Source organism: Amblyomma americanum, chromosome 8 (genome assembly GCF_052857255.1).
Source record: "Amblyomma americanum isolate KBUSLIRL-KWMA chromosome 8, ASM5285725v1, whole genome shotgun sequence".
NCBI lineage: Eukaryota > Metazoa > Arthropoda > Arachnida > Ixodida > Ixodidae > Amblyomma > Amblyomma americanum.
The window spans coordinates 58,431,413-58,456,362 of NC_135504.1; the positions used below are offsets into that span (position 1 = coordinate 58,431,413).

Genomic DNA, 24,950 nt, shown 5'->3' on the forward strand with positions numbered 1-24,950 from the left:
TGCTCAAACAAAAACAATAATTTACTTCCTGGAAAAGCGCCTCTCTGCCAGAACTGCCTGTACAAGGATGAACAAAAGCATTGGTTACAAAGGAAGTCATCGGCGCCACCCGCAGTACCAACTTGCGGCACAGCAGATGATGAGTAGAAAAATTTTTTTAAAATGTCGCACCAAAATGAGAAGTCGACACATCGCTCTCGGCTGACAAGAGTGTAAGCGCAGCTCAGTGCGGTATAAAATACAGACAGCAATTGATGCTGAGCGCGAAATGAGTCGCCGTGAAACAGTCAAAACTTTCTGGCTCGCGACTGTCGACCCACAACGAAGAGAATATGCAGACAGGATGGAAAGGGGAAAAACACACACACACAACTTGAAACACAGCAGTGACATGATTGCACATAAGCAAAAAAAATTAAATGTTGAAATATGCACCAGAAATGCTGCGGAACAGAAGCTTGTACAAATTTCACTTGGATGCAATCGAATGCACGCAGAAAAACAAGGAGCAGCAAGTGATGGATGGCACTAAAAAATAGACTGCTTAGGTCAGCTTGCAGCAGTATGCAAGAACAGTCGGACCATGCGCAGAAGAACAGAAGTCTTTCTTGCATAAGCCTGTGAAGCAGCTTGCACGGACAGTGTTGATCTTAAGTGAGCCTCTGCCAAATCTGGCTGTCTTCGAGGAAAACCAAAATAAAATGTGAACCTGGCTAGCATTGAAGCGGTGACTCTTGAATGAACTGTACCAGTGCCTGCAAAGCACACCCCCCCCATACAAAACTAATCAATTCAAAAAGTGTTCATATCTAGAGAGATCTACTGAAGGCACCAACACATTATGTCAACAAAAACAATAGCGCAAGATTTGGAACAATTTTTCTATCGTGGTACTGCAAAATACGGAAGGTAGTCACACAGAAACCTTGTAAACAAAACTGGGACAGGGTACGTCAAAATTAGAAATTTAGAGTAATGCCAATTGTTTCTTTCCAAAAGTTCAATTGTGGTGCTTTGATCGTAGGTGCTAAATTCAAGTCTCCAAGACATAATGACATTTCACTGGACAACCATGCCGAAATAAAGGGACATTCAAAGTCGAAGGCACTCATGACCCGAGTCACAAAAGAGAACAAGGTGCAGTTTTGCTTGAAACAAGATTTAATAGGAAGCGCGACTTGTTAAGCAATACCTAACAATGATGAAAAAATGAGCACGGCAAAGTGAGCAGCAGTTTGAAAGATGCTTACATGGTGACTTAGTCTGAGGCGACTGAATCGGTGAGTGTGCCGACAAGAAAAATGGAAAGAAAAAAGAGAAACATCATTCAAACGTGCCACCGAGCCGTGCTTTTGCCCCTTGACAACTGGCGCCATCGCGTCGATGCTTTTCGACACTCCACTTTAGACTAGTAACATCGACGTTCACCATATGAAAAAGGTAAGAGTACATACAAAATGTCATAGTCAAGAGTGCCTCACAGCAGTTTCGTTGAGCGAAACTAGGCAGGCCATTTTTGACATCACATCACCCAAAAGTGAAACACGAAACAAACAAGCTCGGAGGCACCGTAGCCAATCATAACGCAGTAGTAAGTCGGTGACCTTTGCAGAGTGGCATACGAGATACAGGCCGACCTTGGCAAAAACATCTTATTATTTTTTGTTTTAATAAAAGCAAGCTCTACACGGGAAAACCAAATTACAACCACATTAACCGCTCCCTTAATCGCAGCTATTAGCCAGAGGAGTGCGATCTGGCACTCCAGCAATTATTATTCAGACTGTGAGCCCCTTTCCCAAACCCTGCTCCCACCACTGAGCACAACTAGCAATGAAGAAAAAATGTCGGCAGTCTTTAGGCCCGCGTCCCATGGAAACAATGACATCACCAAGTCATGCTAGGGATGCCAAAGTAAGAAGGCACTTGGATGCGCATTGGCAGGTCGAGTCATGATGGGTCGTGCAACGTGCGATGGCTTCGAAAGTCCTCGGCCGAGAGCACCTGCTGACAGGTCGCGCACACCAGCAACTGGACGGAGCAGCCCTTGGGCAGTGCACCCGACGTCGCCGCCTGCGCCCGCCTGTGGGCGTTGAACGTCGCCATCAGTTCTTGCTGCTTCCGGATGTCCGGCAAGAGAAACAGCAGCTCGGGAAAGATGGTGAAGAAGTCTTTCTCGGACCCAAACACCTCGATGCAGCGGGCAAAGTACTCGTCCGCCGTTAGCGTGTTCTGGCGAAACGAGCCTGAAAGCGACTTGAACTTGGCAAAGAGGTCACCCTCGGTCCGCCTGGCCAAGATCTGCTGGACATCCTGGATCAGCTTAAGGTTCCGCAGCTGGAAGCCTGCAGGCTCCCTGTACTCTGGTGGCATGGGCGACGGAGTCGTAGCGGCAGTCACAGAAGCCAGAGACAGTCCCACCGTTGTGTCAGAACCAGCGGGTCGCACAAACCCAGGCGGCGGCTTTGGCTTGCCAAAACCTGGCGGAGGTGCGGGCGTCACTCCCGACATCCCGTTGAGGCACGGAAAGTCCGCGACCGTCAGCATCGGCGTGGGCCCGGAGTTGTCGGAGTCAGAACTGTCACCGTCGGAGGCAGCTCCAGTAATGGGCACGGGATGGGCCGGCTTCGTCGTCCCTCTCCTTGCTGCAGCAATCAGTTGCAGCAGGTTGTCCGTCGGAGCGGTGGCAGGTGGCTGCACAGCCGGTGTCTCTGAACCCTGCTTGGCTGCGTCCCTTGCTGCCTTGGTGCTGCCGTTGCTGGTGGTGCCGTTGTTGTTGTTGACTTCTGCCGTAGGCAGAGACCGCTGCGAAGTATCCGGCTGCTTTGTCTCCGGCTGCTTTGTCTCCTCTGCTTTTTTCTTTTTCTTCGTTTTGGTTTTTGCCGTGCTCCAAGGTGGCTCCGACTGAGGCGGAGGCGTTGGCGCAGGCGCGACAGAAATCCGAGCAATGGTCCGTGTTGCTAGCGTCGGGAACTCTTCCTCCAGTGCCACCTTCGGCGGTGCTTTGGAAGCGGGAGGTGGCCTGGCTGCGACCGTATCCGTTGGCCTTGCCGACACCACCGCAGATATTGTTGGCTGCTGCTTTGTCATGCTGCGGTCACCGGAGGCCTGCACCTGCCCCTTTGCTCCAGACTTGCCGCCGGTGGCACTGTTGCTTGAATAGTCCTGCTGCTTCCCTCCCAATCCGCGTCCCGGTGGTATCCCATTGGCTTGAGTCTTGGCCAATTTCCGCAGTGACACCATGGTGCTCGTTTGCGGTGCGGTCGCCTGCGCTGTGGCCGACGGGTTGAGCGAGGGGAACTCGTCGACACTGTCGACGTTGACCTTCTCTGGTTTCCGCGGTGGGTAGGATGACGCTGCTACCGGAAACTGATCGGCTGCCTTGGCGGCTCCCGACGACGAAGCGCCCGCGTCGTTTCCCAGCTGTGGGAACTCCTTCTCGCAGCGGTAGTCAACCGGAGGCTGCACCTCCCACGTCAGGTTCAGGCTGTGCTGCTCGGTCGGTGGTCGCAAGGGCGGGTTTCGGCCTGTCAGGTCATCCCTGCATAGGTGAGAATTTCAAAATCGTCACCACATTTTGGTTTATACCCAAGCCTGAAAAATTATAACTCTTGGAGTGTTCAAGCTGAAGGCTTAGGTTGTCTTGCCATGTCGCAGAGAGCAGGTAAAAAACAGCTAGTGCTTGAATGAAGGACAGCTGACAAAAACTGCACAGACAACGTATTGTCATGGACGAAAACGGGACAAGACAACGAGACGATCCCGGCAGCAATCAGCAAACAAACTTAGTCTTCATGACTGTCACAGCTGGAAACCACAGATGCAGCCAGCATACAAATGCAGTTCATGATGATACAGCTCATGCAGAAATAATGAAAAAGCCTTACTGCATAGGACACCGCACTACTGCATTGTGCACCTCAGTGAAAAGAAACAACTTGTGCCTGCATTTGGCTGGTATCTCTTAAGGGGAGACCCTGGTCTTAAGACAATTTTTTTTTTATTTACTGGCAGATTTTGATGAAAGTAGCACCGTTTATGTAGTTTTTTGTGCTGATTTCAAATATGCATATAGATTTCCTATAAGTAATCTAGTTTTTAAAATATTGAGCACTTAATCTTCTTTGTTTGGAGGTGATCTACCTGTAAAACTACACATGTTACAATAAAAATTGACCTATCAAATTAATCTACAACACTTGGGGAGTGCAATAATGAAGATTGAATGACCTAGTCCCATTTTATGCAAAGTTAGAGCTTGTCAAAGTTTAGAGACCAGAAAGCCATCTGGACACTCAAGAAAACGTGTAATTTTTAAGAAGTTTTCTTATAAAGTACCACATATTTATAATTTTGCACTCTATATGAGTTTACAACTCTGATGCAAAAAGAATTATAGCAATAGCATAAGTAGAACTAGAGATATCGCACCTCCAAACCAGCAACACGGTCAAAAATACAGTTTTGAGAAAACGAAGAAAAATGTTTTACAGATGATTTATTCACACAAAACTTTAAAAGACGCTAGAAAAATGCAATCAGTATGCCCCAGGAGCATAATCTGGGTGCATTGAGTCCCGGTGCTTTCGCTTCACAACATTCTTCAACGCATTTGAACTTTCATGTTTCTTGTCACATTTGCGACTTCGACGAACATCTTTCTCCGTAGCCCTCTTGAGGCCTGTTCTTGGCATATTTGTTTTTAGCTCGCCTAGTATTGTGGCAGCTGCATTCTGGCTCCCTGTATTGAAGCGAAGCACCGCCTCAGCGACAGCTGCTTCGACAGCAAACGGTGAGGAGTGGCACTCTTTGGCACCAGATTCCAGAGGACAGAATGAAAACTCTCATTGGAGTCCTGTGTTTTCCCACGGAAACCCCTTTCCAGCAGTTTTGTTTCGAAGAGCCGCTCATAAACTGGCAGCAGTGCACGAGCTACATCCTGTGGTAAATTGTAGCTGTGCTTGGGTGCTGGATCTCCTTTTGCAACAGCGGCATTGTGCCGGCACCATGAATCCCTGCCAGTTGGGCACGAGTGGTCAGAGTGATCATCTGTAGATGTCACATGGCGGTATGTAGTCATGACTGTCCTTCTCAAGTTGTTTATGTTGCCTTCATGCGACTTGAGAGCACGATCATGATACGTACTCAATTTGGAAATCAAATCACCCGTTAGTCGGCCTTTACCTCATAAGCCTCGACCATCTTCGGTTTTATGCTTTTGGACGAGGTTGCGAAGAGCTGTTTCCATTCTTTTTTTAACGTGGTTGACGCAATCTTCTTTCTTGACTGGGATAAACCCATAAACTTGCGCCTGGTTTATGGCATCAAATGAGCGACTATCCCCATCGCAGAGGACAGTCGTGTAGTGGAGGTTGTGGCACTCAAGAGATCTCTGAAATAAAATGAGACCTGCCTCAACCTCCATTTGACCCGATTTACAGACAGTGTTTTTCTGACATCTGACCTGGTGCTTTTCCTTCCAGTCTCCGTATTCCTCTGCGTCAGGTTTCGTACCGAGTTCACAACCTAAGCAAAAATTACTTAGGACGACGTAGTCCAACACATAGCCAGTGAATAGCTCTATCACAGCTCCAACGGCGATATGCGGCGAGTGGCCCCGCATCATCCATGTCCCGTCGAAGCATACGGCAATATTATTTCGGTGGCCAAAGCACAACTCTTCATACAGCGTCCCCACTTCACGCGCGCACTGCTTCATTGTGGTTTCTGCTGCTCACGTGGCAGCGGGCTGTAGGGCAGTTTTCAGGTGACACTGAAAAGTTTTCTTGTGCATTGCTCGCCCAGACAACCCCATGGCCGAAAATATGTCGTTCATGGCCGTTTGGCCGTTACCAGTTGACAGCATTGCGCGGTCCGCGAGAATGTTTACCTCAAAGGGGTTGCAACGTTTCGCGCTGTCAACCCTCCGAGAGCTCCACACGGACGAAACTTCACAGTTTTTGCACACCAATATCAGCTTCGTAGCGAGGCCATAATCTCGATCACCCTGCACTACCTCCACACACCCACGGCAAGTTTTACACGCCACAAGACTCAGAAGCACATTCAAAGCGGCAAGATCTATAATGACGTAATTAGCAGTTGACAGAGGTGATGCTTCCTCTCTACTGGTCCTGAAACACTCTAGCTTCCTTTTTTGTAGTTGGCGTTGAGTCGATCTGTCGAAGCGCAGCTTTCTCGCGGGCACTCGCTCGTTGCAGTTCGCTGCTCGTCACGACTGGCGTGTCAATCCTCACGCAACCGTAGTCACCGACCAGCGAAGCCGGCGAGGCACAATTTTCCGTCGTTGCAGTGTCCACGCTCGATTGCTTGGCATCCACTACGTGTTGCAGCGGCGTCGATTCGTTTCCAGGCTCCGTGGCATCAATTCTTACACGGCCGGAGTCGCAGCGAAGAGACGCGCTGTCCACGTCGTCCAACGCAGTCGGCGCGGCGATGTCTTCTGGCGGCGCAGTATCTGCAGTCAATTGCCAAGCACCCACTAAGCCTTGCGACGGCGCCGGTTCATCTGCGCGCTTTTTGGCTTCCTTTCGCCTCCGCCCGTAGCGGTTGACAGAACGGAATTTTGTTGGACCTCCAGGCATGGTGATGTGCGCGTCGGACAGGACTCTAACAAAATGGAGCCTTTGTTTGGACACCCATGGCCGCCCGTCGCGACGAAGCCAATCGTAAGCCACCATATTGGTCACGTGCCTGAACTGGCCAATAGCAACGCAGGCTGCGCGTTCTTTTTGTGATCGTTTTTTCCACGACCACAGCAGCCACAGTGTTGATGCTTGAAAGAAAAAAAAGCTGGAAGCGCGAACTTTTGAACGAGACCAAAATGGCGCCAGTGGCATGCGTTGTGTCCGAGCTGCGAGCAGTAGAAATCGACCACGATTTGTCCTCAATTTAAAGGGCCGCGATCATGGCTTCGGTTCTTTCGGCTCATCTAGCGTCGGAAATATAGATTATTTTCGCATCGAAATTTGTAAATAGGTGCGGAAATGTGCCAGGATCCCGAAAATAGAGACTGAAAATTCGATTTTTGGGCTGATTTTCGATCGCCAGGACCCGGGTCCCCCCTTAAAGCATTTGAAGAGTTCTGGATTCCTGCAACCTCCTTGTCCTTCCTTGTTATTCCTAACAAAATATGAACAAATACTGCCGCAGAACAACTGGCGAGTGGCTGAGAGGCATGCTGTAGCGGGGAGCACCAAATGGAGTTTGACTAACTGGGATTTTATAAAGCTCACAAGGGTTTCTGGCATTTTTCCTACATCGAATTGCAGCGACCACAGCTGAGGTCACACCCCAGCCTCACACCGAGTAGAGCAACACCACAGCCACAGAGTTAAAAGAGAAAGTATGTTTTGGTCTTGCGAGAAAAGCAGTATACCAAGTCCTTTCCTTGCACCATGGATGGTTGTAAAGTGCTTTGCAGCTAAAGGTAACATTCCGAAACCACTCAGCCTCAACTCCCACGGCCACAAAATGAAGCCAAAACTAAGAGCTGCAGCAAGTAGCTTGAGAATGCTCTGCCAAGGTTAGGTTAGGTCAGGTTTAGTTTAGGTTTAGGTTAGGCTAGGCTAGGCTAGGCTAGGTTAGGTTAGGAGAATGCTCTGCCAACAACATCCCTGCCCCCTAAAGCCTGTGAAAAAGAAACCCGTACATATCATCTGCAGAAAAAGCACCGCTCTTCTCGAGTAAGAGGTCCAGCAGCACAGCCTGGGTTGCTCATGAAAATGGCAATTCTATGAGCACAGGCAGAACGACAGCAACCAGGCCCCAAAGCATTGTGGCTTGTAATGACTAAAAAGACATCGTTACACCGCTAGATCCCAGGCAGTCCGAATGTCAAGCATGTCTGACAGCGCCCAGCAGCACTTCTACGCACACGAATAAATGACAAGCAAGGCTGCGGGTTTTGCTGCGGCAAAGCAAACACAGCACCCTGGTCGGGACACACATCAGCGTGCCAGACAGTCGAAACGTACCCACCTGCCTGACCGTTGCTGCCGTAAGGCACGTCTTCCGTGGCTTCCGGACTCGTCGTAGTAGACTCCGGATGCTGCACAAGGAGCCGCAAACAAATTTGAGGGCCTGCGCTCGTGGCACCGCCCGTGCACGTGTCACAGTAGCACAGGTTGAGGGTGACTTCATCTAATTTTTACTCTTAGTAGATAACAATGGTACAGTTGTCCACAGACCTGTCCAGAGCGCGCAAACGCTGCACCGGGGAGTACACTTGAGTCATTTTGCAAGTGGCCCAGGGCTCGAAACAAGACTTTATTACGCATGCGCCATCCCCTAGATCGTCTTTATAAACTTTACCAGGCCCGCTAGGAGACGGCAACTGTCTTAAACACACAAAAGAGTGCGCAGCTCAAGTGTTCTAGACAGTTGTGTGGACGACTGACCCATATTAACCTAACTTCAGAACGCTTGCAACAGAAACTTAGCGCACAATTAATTCTCACCTTACTTCTCTCTAAAGGGGAGTGCAGTCTAGGATAAAGTCAGTGGGCTCATGCTGTGCATATTGTTAGCAAAGTTGAACCGATGTACTGATATGAATATGGTATCGAATGTCCTACGACACATAGAGTTGAACCCTTTTATAACAGACACATACCGGAGCCAGGAGTTTTTGGCTCTTATTTATTTTATTTATTTATTTATTCAATACTGCCAGCCACCTTTTGGTGGCCAAGGCAGGAGTGGGGATACAATTGCACAGTGCTTTGTCAACAACGAAAAAAGGGAAAAAAAAAAAGGCCTGCAGGCAGGCAGCAAAATTTCTGTGAAAACTCAAATAATGGACGAGTAACAAACACTCTACATTAAAATTAAAAACAAAGCGCGACAAGGGCAACACTCCAGAATCAAACCAAACACCCTAACTTGACCGGCTGGGGTTGATTGCAGATAAAAATGTTTCGGCTGAAGATAAAGTGACCACTTCGTGAGGCAACGCATTCCAATCGGCTAACATTCTTGGGAAGAACGACAGCTTGTATGCAGTGGTTCTGCATTTGGGCACCACAATTGTTTTATCGTGGTTGTGCCGAGTTTGCCGTGTTCTGTTGTACTGCATATAATTGTCAAAGTCTATTCTGGCGTTATTATTGACGATGTCGAATAACATTTTTAAGCGATGCATTTTGCGACGAGATTCCAAGGTGAGTGCAGTCGGTGCAGGTGAGTGCAGTTGTAAGCAAGGTTCCATGTTTTCAGTATTTACAGATGTGCTCCTACTTTGATATTGCCACCTGGTGACAGACTTTCACAAGAGAAGGCTACAATCATGTTGCACTAGTTTATCAGCTGCCAAAGTACTAGCCACTTAGTTTTGGCTGCTGACGTATGGCATTCCTGAGAACAGGTCACGACTTCCACTAAGCCGCAGCTGCACGCACGCTGCAATGCTTTCTTGCCCCAATTTGCTGCAGAAGAGTACAGCCAGCCCTCGATAAGAAGTCACAAAACCAGAGAAACATTTCGATAACAGCGTCCCGAGATAAGCTCAGTACGTAAAATTTCAGCGTACTGATCTTGAAATGTAAAAATTTAAGCCTTCTCTCTAATGTAATTTCGCACAGCGGGCTTCGTTAAGCAAATCAGGCACTTAATGATAACAAAAGGAACTCCAAGTAGCTGCACAGCGTGTGATTGCATTGGTAAGGCATCCGCAGCCGCCACTATCTGAGGAGGAAGGGAATGGGAGTCTCCCGCGTGTCCACTCCCTAGGTTTTCCAATGCTGCCTTCGTCAAATTCGCCAAAGCGAGCAGCAGAGGCGGTGCGCATCGGCTGTCAGTGCGGCGCCGAAATTGTACAAACGCTTCAGACTGCCAGTGAGTGTTACGCAGTACGGTTTGCCATGAGACACTGGATTGTTGATTGCCAGGCAACACGCTGGCCATGCAAACCAGTGGCTCACTGCCCTTTTTCAGAATTTTGGGCTTCTTGGTCACAGGAAAATCATGAGCAGGAAAACGAGCCCCGCACGGCGCAACGTGTCAGCTTCCTACACCACACACTTTGGCTGCATGCCTGCACCATTCTCAGTGCGAGCAAGCGCCTGCATGCTCGCGCCCATACCCTCACTAGTAGGTTATTGGAAGCCCAAACACGCAGTACTTGCATTTGAAGAGACACTCACCAAGGTTTTGGCTGTCAGCCGACGCATTCTGCATTAGCTGTATTCGTTTGAGCAAGGACGCGAGCGCGGTTTGCAAGTTATGGCCCCCGAAATTATTTACAATGTACACAATGCACTCCAGCCAGTGAATTTAACGAATTCATATCAACTTTGATCTATCATCGAGATTCTATAGCGTCTGGAATCAGCAGAAAAATATGGTTTCCCAAATATTTCATAATTGTGATTTCATTGATAAAAATTTCAATCTAAGACCCTCTTCTTTCCTTGAATGCTATCCTGTGGCCTGTGCTTTTATTTCATTTCAGTTATAAATGGCATTACACACTTTTGAGGGACAGAGCAAGCCTTGCTTGGGCTCGCCCTCTCTCCCATTTTGCATGCAAACTCAGAAAGCATTCAGTATTCAGCTTGCCATTCAGACAGTTTTTTTTTCTTTTCAGCAGCCACATCGTCATCACCATCAGTCCTGCCACGGATACGGCAGATATCGGAGAGACAGATGCCACGGTTGGTGGGGTGGAAACAACCAAGCATCGAATGACATTGTGAAGAGAAATCTCTATGAAGACTAAGAAGAGTGTAAGGCCTCCTACAAAATAGGCTAGGACACTTACGGAGGTTTTCTTTCATAAGGACCGCCCGATACAAAGGAAAAGCCATGTATCCAAAGTACACTGTCGTCCACTCTTAGTGCAAACAGGCAAGCGCGTGACTGCGCTCTTTGGAGAGTCACTGCGATCGACACGGCCACTCAACACAGCAAAGTGGTGCAGGCAAAGATGGACCTGAAAATGGTGCTTTGAATCATTTGCCACTGCACCTCGATGCGCAGCCAAGTCAGACACAGCAGCACTCCGAGCAGCGCACTCATACGCTCACGTGTTTGCATTAAGAGTGGGAAACCCTGTTCAGTGCAAGACGTAAGCCAGCCACGGACCCAAGCCAACTACCCACTCTTATCATTCCATTTCCCTGAGCCTCTGCCACTGTCTCCATCGAACTTCCCTTCCCTTGGAATCCACTCCACTGGCCTCAATATTGCTTACTAGCTCTGCACATAACATCTCCTGTCCATGAGAATTTCCTTCAGCTATCTTATTTCAGCTTGTGGCATCAGCCTATCCTAGTTGAAATCAAGGAGAGGAAATGGGCACGGACAGGGCATGTAACATGAAGGCAACGTAATTGAGAGTCCGTTAGGATAACATAATAGATTTCAAAAGAGCACAAGCGTAGCACGAAATGTCACAGAGACCCAGGTGGGCGGACGAGATTTGGAAACTAGAGGGGATAAGTTGGCTGGGGCTGGCAGGTAGAGGGATTCGGGAGAGAGGCCTTTACTCTACAGTGGATGACACAGGTGGGCTGATAATCAACACCTCATGCTCGTTCTCTGTTTGTTACAAACTGGATTAAGAAACCAACCCACTCCACTATTCCTGCAAGACTTGGGAGGGAGACCCACCATGGGTGTTGGCAGAGGCCCTCGGGGCGACTGCAAACTCCAGGTCGAGGGTGCGTGCCAGCTTGGCCTGGGCCTTGGTGAGCGACCGGTTGTGCTGCTGGGCACGGTGGGCCTTGAGATCGATCTCAGTGCGGAAGGCCGCCGTGAATGTCTCGTTGCGGCAGTCGCCCTCCTCGCACAGGAAGTGCGCGTCCCGGAAGTGTTCCCGCAGGACCGTGTAGTCGCTGCACCAACACGGAGGAGGACAGAGATGGGCCGGCCAATGAGAATTTGATGTGATCTGTGTCCGAGGGCGTTCGACTGAGCCTACTGGGGGACGTGGGGGGCTACAGCTAACATGCCAGTTGAATCAGTTCTTTGTCTTCCCTGTCAAATCACTGCCAAGGGAAACCCAGCAAGCACTGCTGTAACAAGTGATCCTGAAACCACAAAACGCTGGGACCCATAGCAAGGAAAGAGGGTAGTGGAGGGGTGGGGTGGGGGCACTTACCGGTAGTACTGTAGGCGGTAGTTGTCCCCGCAGAAGTGGCAGTGGTAGTGCTCCCTGCGCAGGTGCCGGTACAGCTCGTCGTTGTCGAAGTAGCGCACAGCACAGAACTTGCACAGTGGGTGGCCCCTGTGCGACGTGTCCTCCACATCCCCCTGGCTCTGATGGCGCACCATGTCACGCCGCGTGTATGCTGTCCGCTCGCTCGGGAAGATCTGCACACAGATGGGGGGGGGGGGCTCGTCAATGCAATTATGGTCGTCACTACCAGAACACACGTGTGCGAGTGGCGGATGGGTGCTCTGAATAGCATTATAAAAATGCTCATTTTTGCCGACACTGCCAGTTGCGGCCGAGTATGCGGTACTCTGCTAAAGCACTGAGCCAAGAATTTGTTCTCAGCATATTGCAAGCACCCAGGTAGCACCACATTACAACAGTGTTACATTTTTGTTTTGGTGAAGTGGTAATTCAATGTTCTTAACACCCTTCTTTCTATCGTTTCTGTAATGTTACAAATAAACATTAACAATACGTTTAAAACAACATTCTCGAAACAATGCAGGAACCCTGCATGAACATGCAGGCCTGCCAGATGTGACAGTACACGACTTACAACACTTCGCCAGACACAGGACAGCAATACTTGAGCTCCACCATACACTCACCTTCGAGTGGATACTATCGAGTCAAGCTTACGTAGCCATTTACTGAGAGGTGTCACATGAGTGATAGTGACGTATGGGTAATGAGCAAAGTTTTCAAACAAAATGATGGGGCTTATAATAAACTCTGACAGGCCTCCAACCAAAACTTTTCTTAATCTGAAATATTTCGGAGCCAGCTCAGCTCCTTCTTCAGGGGTGACAGGGGCCAGAGTCTTTAAGTATGCATGGTGGGGGAGCAGGGGGCTGTTTCGATATCAAATCCAGCTCTTGAAGCAGGCTGGCCAAAGTGTTGCAGAAAATAAAGCAACGCGTCCAAGATTACATTTAATTTCTTTTTCATGCCTCACATCACGTATGCACACCTTACATATCGCATCTATCCTTTGGTTGTTAAAATAAATACAGAAAAAGCATCAAGGAAAAATTCAATTATAAATTATTTAGTAATCATAAAGAAACGCACAATGTGAACTACATACACTAATGTCACCTACATTATTTGAAAGAAAACGTGCAAGCATATATCTGTTGTCTATACTCCTTTAAAGCTTTCCTTGCTACCTTGAGAAGCAGCTAACCACCAAACGAAATTATAAGCTCGAGACTTCTGTAGCCTCTGGCTTGCTGAACAGTGTCGAACATTAAAAAGGTGAATTTGCTTACTGCTGCGATTGCATAGCGGAGTAATACAGGACCGTGGGGATCATGACCCATTGTTACCCAATGGCGCATTTAAAAATTTTCTCCTACTATAGATGCCACAAAAAAAAAATTCAAGGAAAGTAGGTGTTCCTGTGCAAGCTAAGCTGCAGCCCCCTTAGAAATTACACATTTGTAATCCTCATTGCTTTCTAGTTAGGACAGACTCTGTTCTTAAGTCTTCTTTATGCATTAATCTTCCTGCTACCAATGTAACCGATCCAGTCCTCTCGCTATCGCTCCACCTTGTCAATTCAGTGCCAGGACCCCAGTAGCCAAGAATGACACTCGCCTTCATTAGCAAGAGCACCAATGGTAATTAAACCTGGTTCAGTTTCCGACATTGCTGGGTGCCCATGTTTGTTGCACTAGCGCCCAAGCAGTACAAACAGTGCACCTCAAAAGACATGAATTGCAGCAGTGGCCTAGAGGTCTCAACATCTTCCTTGCATGTGGGAGGTGCGGTGTTTGATTCCCAGTGCAACTGGCCACCGACCAAAGTAAAATATATCGTAAAGGGGCGTTTTACCCCACCTTGAGTAGCCAGGACCGCCTTGTGCCATGGCGCACACTGCCCACAAATGCCCTAATAATTAATAATTGGTTTTTGGGGAAAGGAAATGGCCCAATATCTGTCTCATATATCCTTGAACACTTGAACCGCGCCAAGGGAAGGGATAAAGGTAGGAGTGAAAGAAGAAAGGAAGAAAGAAGTGCGGTAGTGGAGAGCTCCGGAATAATTTCAACCACCTGGGGATCTTTAATGTGCACTGACATTGCACAGCACACGGGTGCCTTAGCATTTTGCCTCCATAAAAGCGCAGCCGTCGCGGGTCAGGTTCGAACTCGGGAACTCCGGATCAGTAGCCGAGCGCCATAGCCACTGAGCCACCGCAGCGGCTGTACTTGCACAATAAAAATACCATCACCATTATCACCACAGGACACGAAGTTCATCAAAGAAAGTTTCACATAGGTTATGTATCCATGCAAGGGCTGGTTATGAAGAAAGAAAACTGGACAGTGGTGGCCACCGTGTCCTCCTCTCACCTTGAGGTGCTCGATGCAGAGGTCGCAGTAGGTGCGGTTGTGCTCCTTGCGCACGTGGTTGCGCAGCATGCCGAAGGTGCTGAAGCTGGGCGCCGGCTTGCCCTCAGCGGCCGGCGGGGGGCAGTACTTGCAGCGATTCTCAAGCAGTGCCCGGTAAGCCTGCCGTACCGACTCATCGCCAAAGCAGATCTGCGGCTTCACATCCACCTGGTAGAGCCGTTTGTTGAGCTCCTCAAAGGGCCGGCACTCCTTCACAAAGATCACCTGCACATGAGCCACAGAAGGGGAGCAATTAGCAACACAAATGGGCACTGTCAACAAATGTGCACAAGCACAAGGCGCTATCAAACAGCCAACCTCATCGTGACACCAGTGTTTACTGCGTCGGCTGCAGTGTTGGAGGAAAGAGCTCTGTAATGCAGGAACACCATCACATCCCTATCATCACACCTGAGTGCTTGCTTGTACACAGTATCTTGATGTATTTACATGAAATTCTTTGAGCACATCAAGAACAATTTTATGGCTATTCTCACAAAGTTTTAGAGTTACATATTCCAGAAAACTTTTCTAGCATATATTTTTCCTCTGAACTTTGTGAAAAGGCTACAGACTTGAGAAAATACGGCAGAAGGCTGGTTCAGCATGCACTGCGTTCCTACTAGCATGCTACAGGTCAAGACTTTCGTAGAATTTTTTTTCTTTTTCGGAAAGCACAAATTTTGGTTTTGAATTTTTGTGATGAAGTCTCCACAGACATATCTAGAGTAAAAATAAAATTTCGTGCAAGAAATTTGAAATTGACAAATCTGAGAAATAAAGAATATTGTGTCCCACACGGTGGTCAGCAGAAAACCGTAATCTCTGCCGTAGCAGAGAAAGACAGCTGCTGTTCAAGTGTTTTTCTGCAATGCACAGCCGCCATGGTTAACGAAAAAATTTTACCACAGTACTTTCCGGCCGATTTCAAAAATGAAACTTCAAGACAGCATAAAAAATAAGGAATACAAGTGGGTACGATTTTCAAAGAATGAATATTTTGGCCATTTTTGGAGATTTAAAGCTGTGTCCCTCTTTGAATGCAGGGCATATGAACAAGAATAAAGAGAGCCACACATGTTAACGATCGTACAGGAACTGCATGCAATGTACATAGTAAACAAGCAAAACTAGTAGACATTTTCAACTGGTTACATGCATGTCACACAAATCTATTCATGGCCTCAGCTACAAAAGATGCTGATATAGAATTCTCTGGAAGACCCCAACACCCTAACCACATCTTCTTGTCACTTCGAGCACTGCATTATAAGTGAGCATCACATCCACAGTGCTCCCCACATATTATACTCCACCCAAGCGTACTAAGCATCTGTTGCTAAGTGCATACCAATGTACTTGTGACAACGTGCGTGTGCACGAAAGATAGATGCACAAGCAAGGAAATAGCAAAAAGATGCCCATCTCATAAAAATTAACACATAAAATTCCACACAGCAGCATGCTACGGCAGTACAAGGCCACACTTTCATTTGTAGCTTATGTGGAAGACACATTGGCGCATGCGTTTTGTGAAAATTTTGACAGGAAATGTCTTTCCCAACAGCTCCTCACTTTGTATTTTTTGACATATGCAAATAGAACATGAATGAATTATTCCATGCTTGCAGGCACTGCAAGTTGTTCCCATACCAGCCCTTCTATATGTTCCAATATCATATACAAAAAAAGGAAAACATATTCATGTGAATATTTTTTTTTACTGGCTAAGGTAGCCTATTAGCAATGTATAAAACCATACCTAAACTTTACAAAAACGGCCTGTGTAAAAAGAAATGATAATAAGGGAGAACTCAAGATGAAATAGTTTTTAAATATACAAAAAAAAAATATTTGCCCCATATCAATGGGGAACATGCATTCACTGAAATAGTCAGAATATTTAAGAATACAAAGAAAATAACAGAAATTTTTTCCTTTGCAGTTTTGCTCCTTCTTTTTCTGTTTTCAACGTGATAAAACAATGAATACTGTGCATGCTATACAGCAACATTAAAAGTGCTCAAGTTCACATTTAATTACATTAACCCTTTAATCGCCAACCCTGAGCCGTACTCGTCATGGGAGGTTGTAACAATGTCACCAATGACGAATCACACTCATCCTACCCGATGTTGCGTTGCTCCCACTGCCAACGATGAGTTACAGTCAGCAATTGTATTGGTAGCAACTTTTAACACTAGAGGGCAATAGCAGTCTGTGGAACACAGCGCTGAGAAGAAGGTTCCTAGTGGCACGTCAACAGGGCCAGATGGTATTCCGATTATGTTAATAAAGAAGCTAGGACCAAAATCCAAGCAAACGTTAATACGGGTAGTGAATAAAATGATAGTGGATGGGAAAGTCCCCGATGAATGGCGATTAAGTAGAGTGAACATGATATATAAGGGAAAAGGGGACAAAGCTGACGTAATTAACTGCCGTCCCATAGCAGTGACATCTGTGGTTTACAGGGTGGGGATGCAGATTATAAAGGACAGGCATTAGGCTTGGGTGGAGAACGAGGGGGTGCTAGGGGAGCGACAAAATGGGTTCCGGAAACAAAGGAGGTTGGAGGACAATCTGTATTCATTGACGCAGTGTATAGAGATTGCTGAAAAGGAACACAGGCCCCTATGGCTAGCATTTCTGGATATTAAGGGAGCTTACGACAACGTTATTAAAGAGGATTTGTGGGACATACTGGCCAAACTGGATATGGAAGATGGAGTATTTAATCTTTTTTAATTTTTCATTTTTTTAATTTTTCATTTTAACTTTTTTCATTTTAATTTTTAATATTTAAAAGATATATATAAAGGTAACAGAGTGCTCATAAAATGGGAAAAAAATGTATGAGGGCCTGTAGAAATACAGCGTGGGCTTAGGCAAGGATGTCCTCTGTCTCCTTTGTTGTTCATGTTGTATCTGCAAGGGTTGGAGACCAAGCTAGAGAGGAGTGGACTAGGCTTCAACCTGTCGTTTTTCAAGCAAGGAGAATGAATTAAACAGTCATTACCGGGACTAATTTATGCGGAGAATATAGTGCTAATGGCTGACAACAAGGAAGACTTGCAGAAGTTGATAGACATATGTGGTACAGAGGGAGATAAAATTAGGTTTCAAGTTTAGTAAAGAAAAATCTGCAGTCATGATATTTAATGATGAGGGCGGCGAGCATGGAATACAGGAGTTCATGCTAGAAGCAGTGGATGAGTACAAGTATCTTGGGGTGTGGATAAATAACGGTGCTGAGTATCGGTCAGAGCATGAAAAATATGTAATGAATAAAGCTAGTAGGAATGCAGCTGTCATGAAAAATAGGGCACTGTGGAATTACAATGGTATGAAGTGGTAAAAGGGATCTGAAAACGGGCGATGGTTCCTAGCCTGACTTTCGGTAATGCAGTCCTGTTCATCAGACCAGATGTTCAAGCAAGGTTAGAAATCAAACAACGCGGCGTAGGGAGGCTAGCTTTGGGAGCACACGGCAATACCCCAAATCAGGGGGTACAGGGTGATATGAGATGGGCGTCATTCGAAAGCAGAGAGGCTAGCAGTAAGATAGCATTTGAGGAGCGATTGAGAAAAATGGAGGAAAAGCAGTGGGCTAGGAAAGTTTTCAGATACCTGTACATAAGGGATGTTGACATGAAATGAAGAAAGCGAGCTAGAAAATTGACAAGCAAATATCTGGACAGCAGTAGGAGGGCAAATCAGCAATTATCGGTTAAGAAAAAGGTTAAAGAAACAGAGAGAGCTCAGTGGAAAACAGGGATGCTGACGAAACCAGCACTGGGAACATACAGGATCTTTAAGCAGGAAATTGCCAAAGAAAATATCTATGATAGTTGTAGCGGAAGCTCTTTGTTGTTTGAGGCCAGGACGGGAGTTTTGCAGACTAAGACATATAGAGTCAGGCACAACGAGATAGACACGTTGTGCGTTGCGTGCAGAGAGCAGGAGGAAACGGCTCAACACTTGATACTTTTCTGTAAAGGGCTTCACCCTATAGCAGAAAGCAGCGGGGCTGATTTATCCAAGGCATTGGGGTTTAAGGACAGTGAAGGGAAAGTGGATTTTAAGCGGGTAGAAGTAACCAAGCGAAGGTTATCTGATTGGTGGCTAAAATCAAGACAAGAGTAAAATTTCATAAGTCAAGCCTAGCTGGCTTGAGCCACCGCCCGATCTAAAGGGTTCAGCCTTATCCATCCATCCATCCGTCCACACTTATTAAACCTTTAGCACGTGTTTTAAGCCTGCTACAAGTCATTTTTGCCAAAAATCGCCAAATCGGTGTACTTTGGGAATTAATGTGGTGATTAAAGGGTCAATTACCCTTTTCTGGTCCATGTCATTAATGTCATGAATCATTGATGTGATGCCCAAAAACCAGACCTCACTGTGGAACTACTGCTGACAACAGACTTCAACTGTTTTGTTACCCCTGCGACAGGCACAATGGTAAGAAAAAAAAGAAGAAAAACATAGATTAAAGAATAAATGTGCACTTACGGAATGGGGGGGGGGGGCAAGACATCCAAACGAGTGAAACACACATGTAAAGTTTTTCGAAACGGCCAATGTCAATGTCACAAAAAAATCAGCGCTTGTCTACTGCACTTCAAAGACTAAGGTGGGGACCCGATACTCTGCACGGTGTCACGTAGTGAGACAAGTATGTCTATCAGATGCCTCCTCCTCTAAATGGAGACACGAGAAGGAAATGAGCACGCACATAGATTTTAATTCAATAAACAAGCTCCTTTGTCTCTACATGCTAGGCACAACGATGAACATTCTCTCTTTCTGAGCATTACAGATGCATTCAACAGAAGTAAAGACAAAGGTCAGCACTGTAGCCAGAGACTTCTGACAACAGTCCTTCTCTTTCTCAATATTTCCACGAAATCTCCATGGGGATCGGCAAAAAGGCTGTCTTCAAAGAAATGCCCCTCAACTAATGCACCTTGATCCTCTGCCAGCTTTTTCTGAGTGTAGGCTGCACTTAACAGCGACTTCTTTGTTTGAGCTGAATTTCACATCCTTCATCTCACAAATAAGCTGATTTTTTATGTCATATAGCCAATGCAGTAAATAATATTTCACGAAACAGTGAGCAGGGCAGCATGTCGTCCACCATGTTTGTTCAGACATATTTTGCCAATTTTTTTTTTGCATGTTCAAGCGTAATTTCACTCAAAATAGAAATTATTTCCACGAGCCTCTTGGTGTTTACTTATAGGCCGAGGATATCAATGTTGCTGTTCTTTATCAATTATTACACCCTCTGTACAAAATTTTGTTCTCGCATGCATACAAAAAAAATCAACCGCTAGCATTTTGGGCTGGAAAACTAAAAATTGTCTTTCTGAAGGCCTGAACATATTGTTCGGGCAGAAAAATATTTCATTTGGATGGAAACAAAATTGGCACGTCAAAGGGTTAGACATGTCCCACCCTTTCCTCTCGCACCAGGATTGCGCACTCCCGCCTCCCAGAACAACCCCAGAACACACCCAGAACAACCCCAGCCACCGTCACAGTGCATGAGGTGCATTTATGCACCTCACGCACACTTAATGTCTGTTCACTTACACCTAGAAAATAAGCAATTCGTGTGAAAAATTTACAATGCCCTGCCCAACCAGGTAAGAGTTTAACTCGTTCAAGTGCTAATTATTACCCAGTCGAGGGAAGAAATTATCAAATCTTTCTGAGAGGAATGCCAGGATTGTGCCAAAAAAGTTCCCTTACTCCCAGATGATTACTTATGTTCAGTCAGGTCCTCGCATATACATATTATGACTCAACATTTCGATAGAGGGGAAATTCTAGAGGCCTGTTTACTGTGCGATGTCAGTGTATCCCAGGTGGCCGATGTTTCCGGAGCCCTTCACTGCGCTGTCCCTCATAGCCCAAGTTGCTTTGGGATGTTAAACCCTCATAAACTAAACAGCTTTCAGGGTCTCATTTTGCTTCTTTTGACTCATTCCTGCCACAAGAAGTCATTGTATGAACACATAAGCATATTTCAGGCCTCTTAAGACGCACATGCTAGCAAAAACAAGCTAATGCAATGAACACACTTTCAGGAGCCAGACCACAGCTACCGAAGAACGCAGACGTTTGTTAATCTTAAATATGATTTTCTGCGATCATTTGCATGGCTCGCTTGAGACGGTTCCACCCAAGGTTTTCCTAATTTCAGTTCACTTTTACTGAGCCAACATTTATGACCACACTGCGTTCTGTATATCATGATTTAATGCTCTCCAGATCGCAGGGGACGCAGTGTCTCAAGGAATTTGTATAAGGCTCAGTCCCAAGTAGTGGACAAAGAGCTAGCTGAAGAGAGCTTTTACAAACTGCATACAGTAAAATGTGCTCGGCACATGACAGCTTTGACCGGCGCAAAAGTAGACTGCTAGCAGCAAGGTCATGGTGGCTGCCATGCTTGAGATGAAAAACATGATGGAAACCTGCACTTTTTTCTCACCCATTTACTACCACGGTGCTCAACGGTAACTCACCACACGTAACTCACCACAAAGCTTAATACAAGTGGCCCGCAAGAATGCAAACTGGCCCACTCAGCGGGTTATTTTTCCTTTTACTCAAATACAATTAAAAATGAAAATGCTTCTTTGACATCAGCATCACACAATTTTAACAACAGGAGTGCCACATGTTTTGCAACACAGTGAATGGAATGTTTAGAGACCTTCACTGCTTGCTCCAGTACTGTGAACCCTCTCAGTTTTGAGAAGTCGAATTAACCAAGGTCTTGCAACAAATGCTTTCACAGCAGGTCTCTCAAGTTAGCTAAAATGAGACATTGTTCGGTGCATCTGCTTTGTCATGCGTATCCCGAAAAGGCCAGCGATGGACGACTTGCGAACCTGGTAGGTGACAATAAGCACTGTAGAGAATTGAGGTCTGTGGAAGAAAACTCTTCAACCTATGGCTTGCATAATGTTTGCAAAGTGAGAATAATGTGTTGTGCAGACCTATATATGATACTTCTTGCTTTCTGACTCTAGCTGCATACTAATGGTAAACAATGAAAGCTTTTCATTCATTCCATTATATGCACTTTCATCCATTTTTTGATTATATGAATAGCTTTGTGTGTGTGCTCTTTTGAGCTATAAATGTTCCACCGCAAGAGTAAAATGTTACAAATTTATTTTCACTCTTTCATTCATTCATACATAGGTTCGTACTGCGAACATAGTATACAAGAATGTTTGTAGCTGACAAATGAGCTCTTTGCTATGCAATGAACTGATCTTTATCAAGTGCTCTCTTCGGACCGTGTAGTATAATGTTTCCAGAGCTGTCACTAAATAAGTGCAGCAGGTCACAATACATAAGCAACAAGGTTATGCCCACATTCACGGTAATGAGAAAGGCTTTCAAGGGTAGAATGGCTGCTCCGACATGCACTGGTATCATGTGGAGGGTTTGACTACAGCTTGAGAAGAGTGATGCCCTTCGAAGCACAGTTAGTTTCTCGTGGGCTAGGGCACACATTACGACTGCCTGTCGGCGTTTGGTGCCGACAGACATGATGGAACCGGCTAAAATTCGATTCGCGGGCAAGCTTCCCGACAATCCGGAATTTTAGCCGCTCGCTCCAAAAAAAAAAAGTCGCGGTGGGGCGAATTCCTGCTAGTTCGAGCACGCAGATTTCGCACTATTTGGTGACGAGCGCCTGCGAGGGACTTTTGCGACTTGGCGTTGACACGGCGTATACCGCTACGAACAAGAAAAAAAAATTTTCACGTGGCATCGCATGCCGTCTCTTCGTTGGTTCCTTCATTCAGTTTTTCGAAGACGCTGGCTTTGGTGAAAAAGAAAAAAAGAAAGGGAAAATGAAAGTGGCCTTATGTAATGAGAAAATCAAAAATCGCCACCGCCGCTAGAGACCGCGTCATCCCTAATCTGCCTAGCCAAGACTTTCTCCTCGTAGCTTCGGAATGCGCTGCGCTCTAAAAGATAAAGCAGCTTTCATAACGTTAGACGAACCCTCAAAACCAATTCCAAATGCGAGATTCCGATGAACGTTTCAAACTGAAGGGTACTACTACCACGTCGCATTCCACGCCGCAGCCAAAAGATCGACGAAAGGCTTCGCTTCACCGATAGCTACGGCTATCAACTTAAGAATTCTTTCACCTGACGCGCCACGGCTAGCCGTGTCGCAGGCAGGCGCTGTCAGAAGTCGACCAGGCTCGGATTTTTCACCAGGAGCAAGGATTTTTCACGGTGCCGGCGGAATTTGTGCATTTTTTTCGTTTTCCCGCGACCGACCGACCCTTCCCCCAAAGAGAAATCTACACTTGGACACCAATGCCGAGCGGGACAATTGACACCCGTGCGAAAAACCGCTATGAGCCGGCGGCTAGCTGCGATGCCTACTGACGATTCCCGTGCCAGCTTTGCGATGACGGAGGAATCTGCCAGCAAAGCGTGTGGGCAGTCGGGTAGAATGTTCGTGAATAAAGCTTCGTCGCAGTTCCACGGTGCGCGTGGAACGGTGCCGGCGGCTTTAGCCGATCAGAGATAACCGCCTCGACACACCACTCTTTGGTCGGTCTGGACACGCACCAAATGCAGCCCCGGCCGCCGCGTGCCATTCAAAAAGAAAAGGCACGGCCGCAAAGAAGGACACGGTTCCTCACCTTGGGCAGGTTTCGACGGCAGATGGGACACTCGCTCTTTCGGCACAGTACACGCATGCGGGTGGAGCACTCGTGACAGACGGGGTGGTCGCACAGGCCGACCGCGTAAACGTGGATGTCTCGCCAGCAGACGATGCAGACGTTTTCGTCTTCCTTGACGTCCATGGTCGGAAACTGGGGTGAAGCGCGGTCGCGGGCACGACACAAACCTCGCCAACCTTAGAAGAGGCGGAACGGAAAGGTAGAGGTGGGTTTTTTTCTGCTCACGACTCGGCGCTCGGACAGCAGGTCCTTGCAACACGCTCGGCGGCAGTCCTTCTTCTTCTATGACGGTATGGAGTAATAAAAGGAGGCTGTTGGCGAGCGGAAGTGACGATTTGGGGACGTGGGCGCATAGCGGATGTAGAGTTGTGCAGAGTCCTACCTGTACTCTCGTTGTTTTGCTTTGGCCATAGAGTTTATAGAGTTTCTTACTATAAACTAGAGGGAAAGCTGGCGCCCCGCCTATGGGAGTTTGCTTGAGGCTTCCTCGAGACTACCTGTGCCCATAGAGTTTCTTACTATTAACTAGAGGGAAAGCTGGCGGCGCTGCATCTGGACCTCCATGAATACGGCTGAAGCCACCTAGCCATGTATTGTGAAAGCATCGTGTGGCGATGAGCTACTTAATGCGGGATAGTAGGTTTTTTTTTTTTTAAGAATACAGAGTGGCGTTACTAAGACGTCATATTCCATATGCACGGCGCGCTCCGCGCGCAGACGACTTCAGTGTAAAAGTAGTGTGCAAAAGTCATAGTAGTGAAAACGCAGTTTTTCCTTCCTTCATGTTCAGGTGCAGCGCCGCCAGCTTTCCCTCTAGTTAATGTTAAAGAAACTGTATGGCTTTGGCACCTCTTGCCGTCGTTTTCATACCAGTTTTGCATGCGTCTCCTGCATTAATTGTAGTAACAACAAAAAAATGTTATTTTAACCTTTAGCAGAAATGCACAATACTCATGATGTAGCGAGCTTCTGTGATATTTCATATTGTACAGTTGACAAAAATTTGGAGGACGCTTATGAGACGCAACAGCGTGTTGCAGCGTTGCCAAGGGGTCCACGGAACGCCATCGCCCGTTCGGCGCGACGCGTGGCCCGTTGGACAATTTAAAGGGACACTGAGGAGAAATTGAAGTTGGCTTGTATCGATAGAATAGCAGCTCCTGATCATAACAAACATCTTGTAACAAAGCTCTTGTAATGTAGAAAATAGCAAGAACCAAAATACAGGTGTCGCCGCCACAGGCCAATCTCGCAAGTACAAGCATGATGACTTCCTAGGACAAGAGGCGCCACCTTGGAGGAATTTTCCTTACTTCATGGAAGTCACGAATCTCTGATGCTGGCAAAGGAAGGTTGCGCACCGCACCGCTAGCCGTCAGAAATCACGGAGTCTGCGTTTACGTCACGTATCACGTCACTCCGTTCTGAGACGTCATAAGAGTTCCCTGAGTTTGAATCAGAGCGGCGGGAAAAACTTTTTCATCTTCGAATCCAGATTTCTTTGAAATAAATGCATCTTTCGCGCCTGGACAAGCGGCAACAAATCCATGAAATGCCGAACTATCAGATTTTGCTAACAAAAAAAAAATGATAGAGTTCTCCTCAGTGTTCTTTAAGGAAAGGGCGCCTGCCTCACATATCTCAGTG

At 46.8% G+C, this 24,950-nt stretch overlaps 1 protein-coding gene across 1 annotated transcript; it reads right to left on the reverse strand.

Annotated features, from left to right (window-relative positions):
* On the reverse strand, positions 1-23,721 carry LOC144101735 (E3 ubiquitin-protein ligase ZNF598). The gene is made up of 6 exons (XM_077634867.1): positions 23,262-23,721; positions 14,536-14,799; positions 12,122-12,333; positions 11,632-11,855; positions 8,002-8,071; positions 1-3,541 (listed from the first exon to the last, which is right to left on the reverse strand). Exons 1-6 carry the CDS (start codon positions 23,424-23,426, stop codon positions 1,951-1,953), a joined length of 2,526 nt encoding a protein of 841 aa, XP_077490993.1. The 5' UTR covers positions 23,427-23,721; the 3' UTR covers positions 1-1,950.
* Between the last annotated feature and the right edge of the window lie 1,229 nt (positions 23,722-24,950).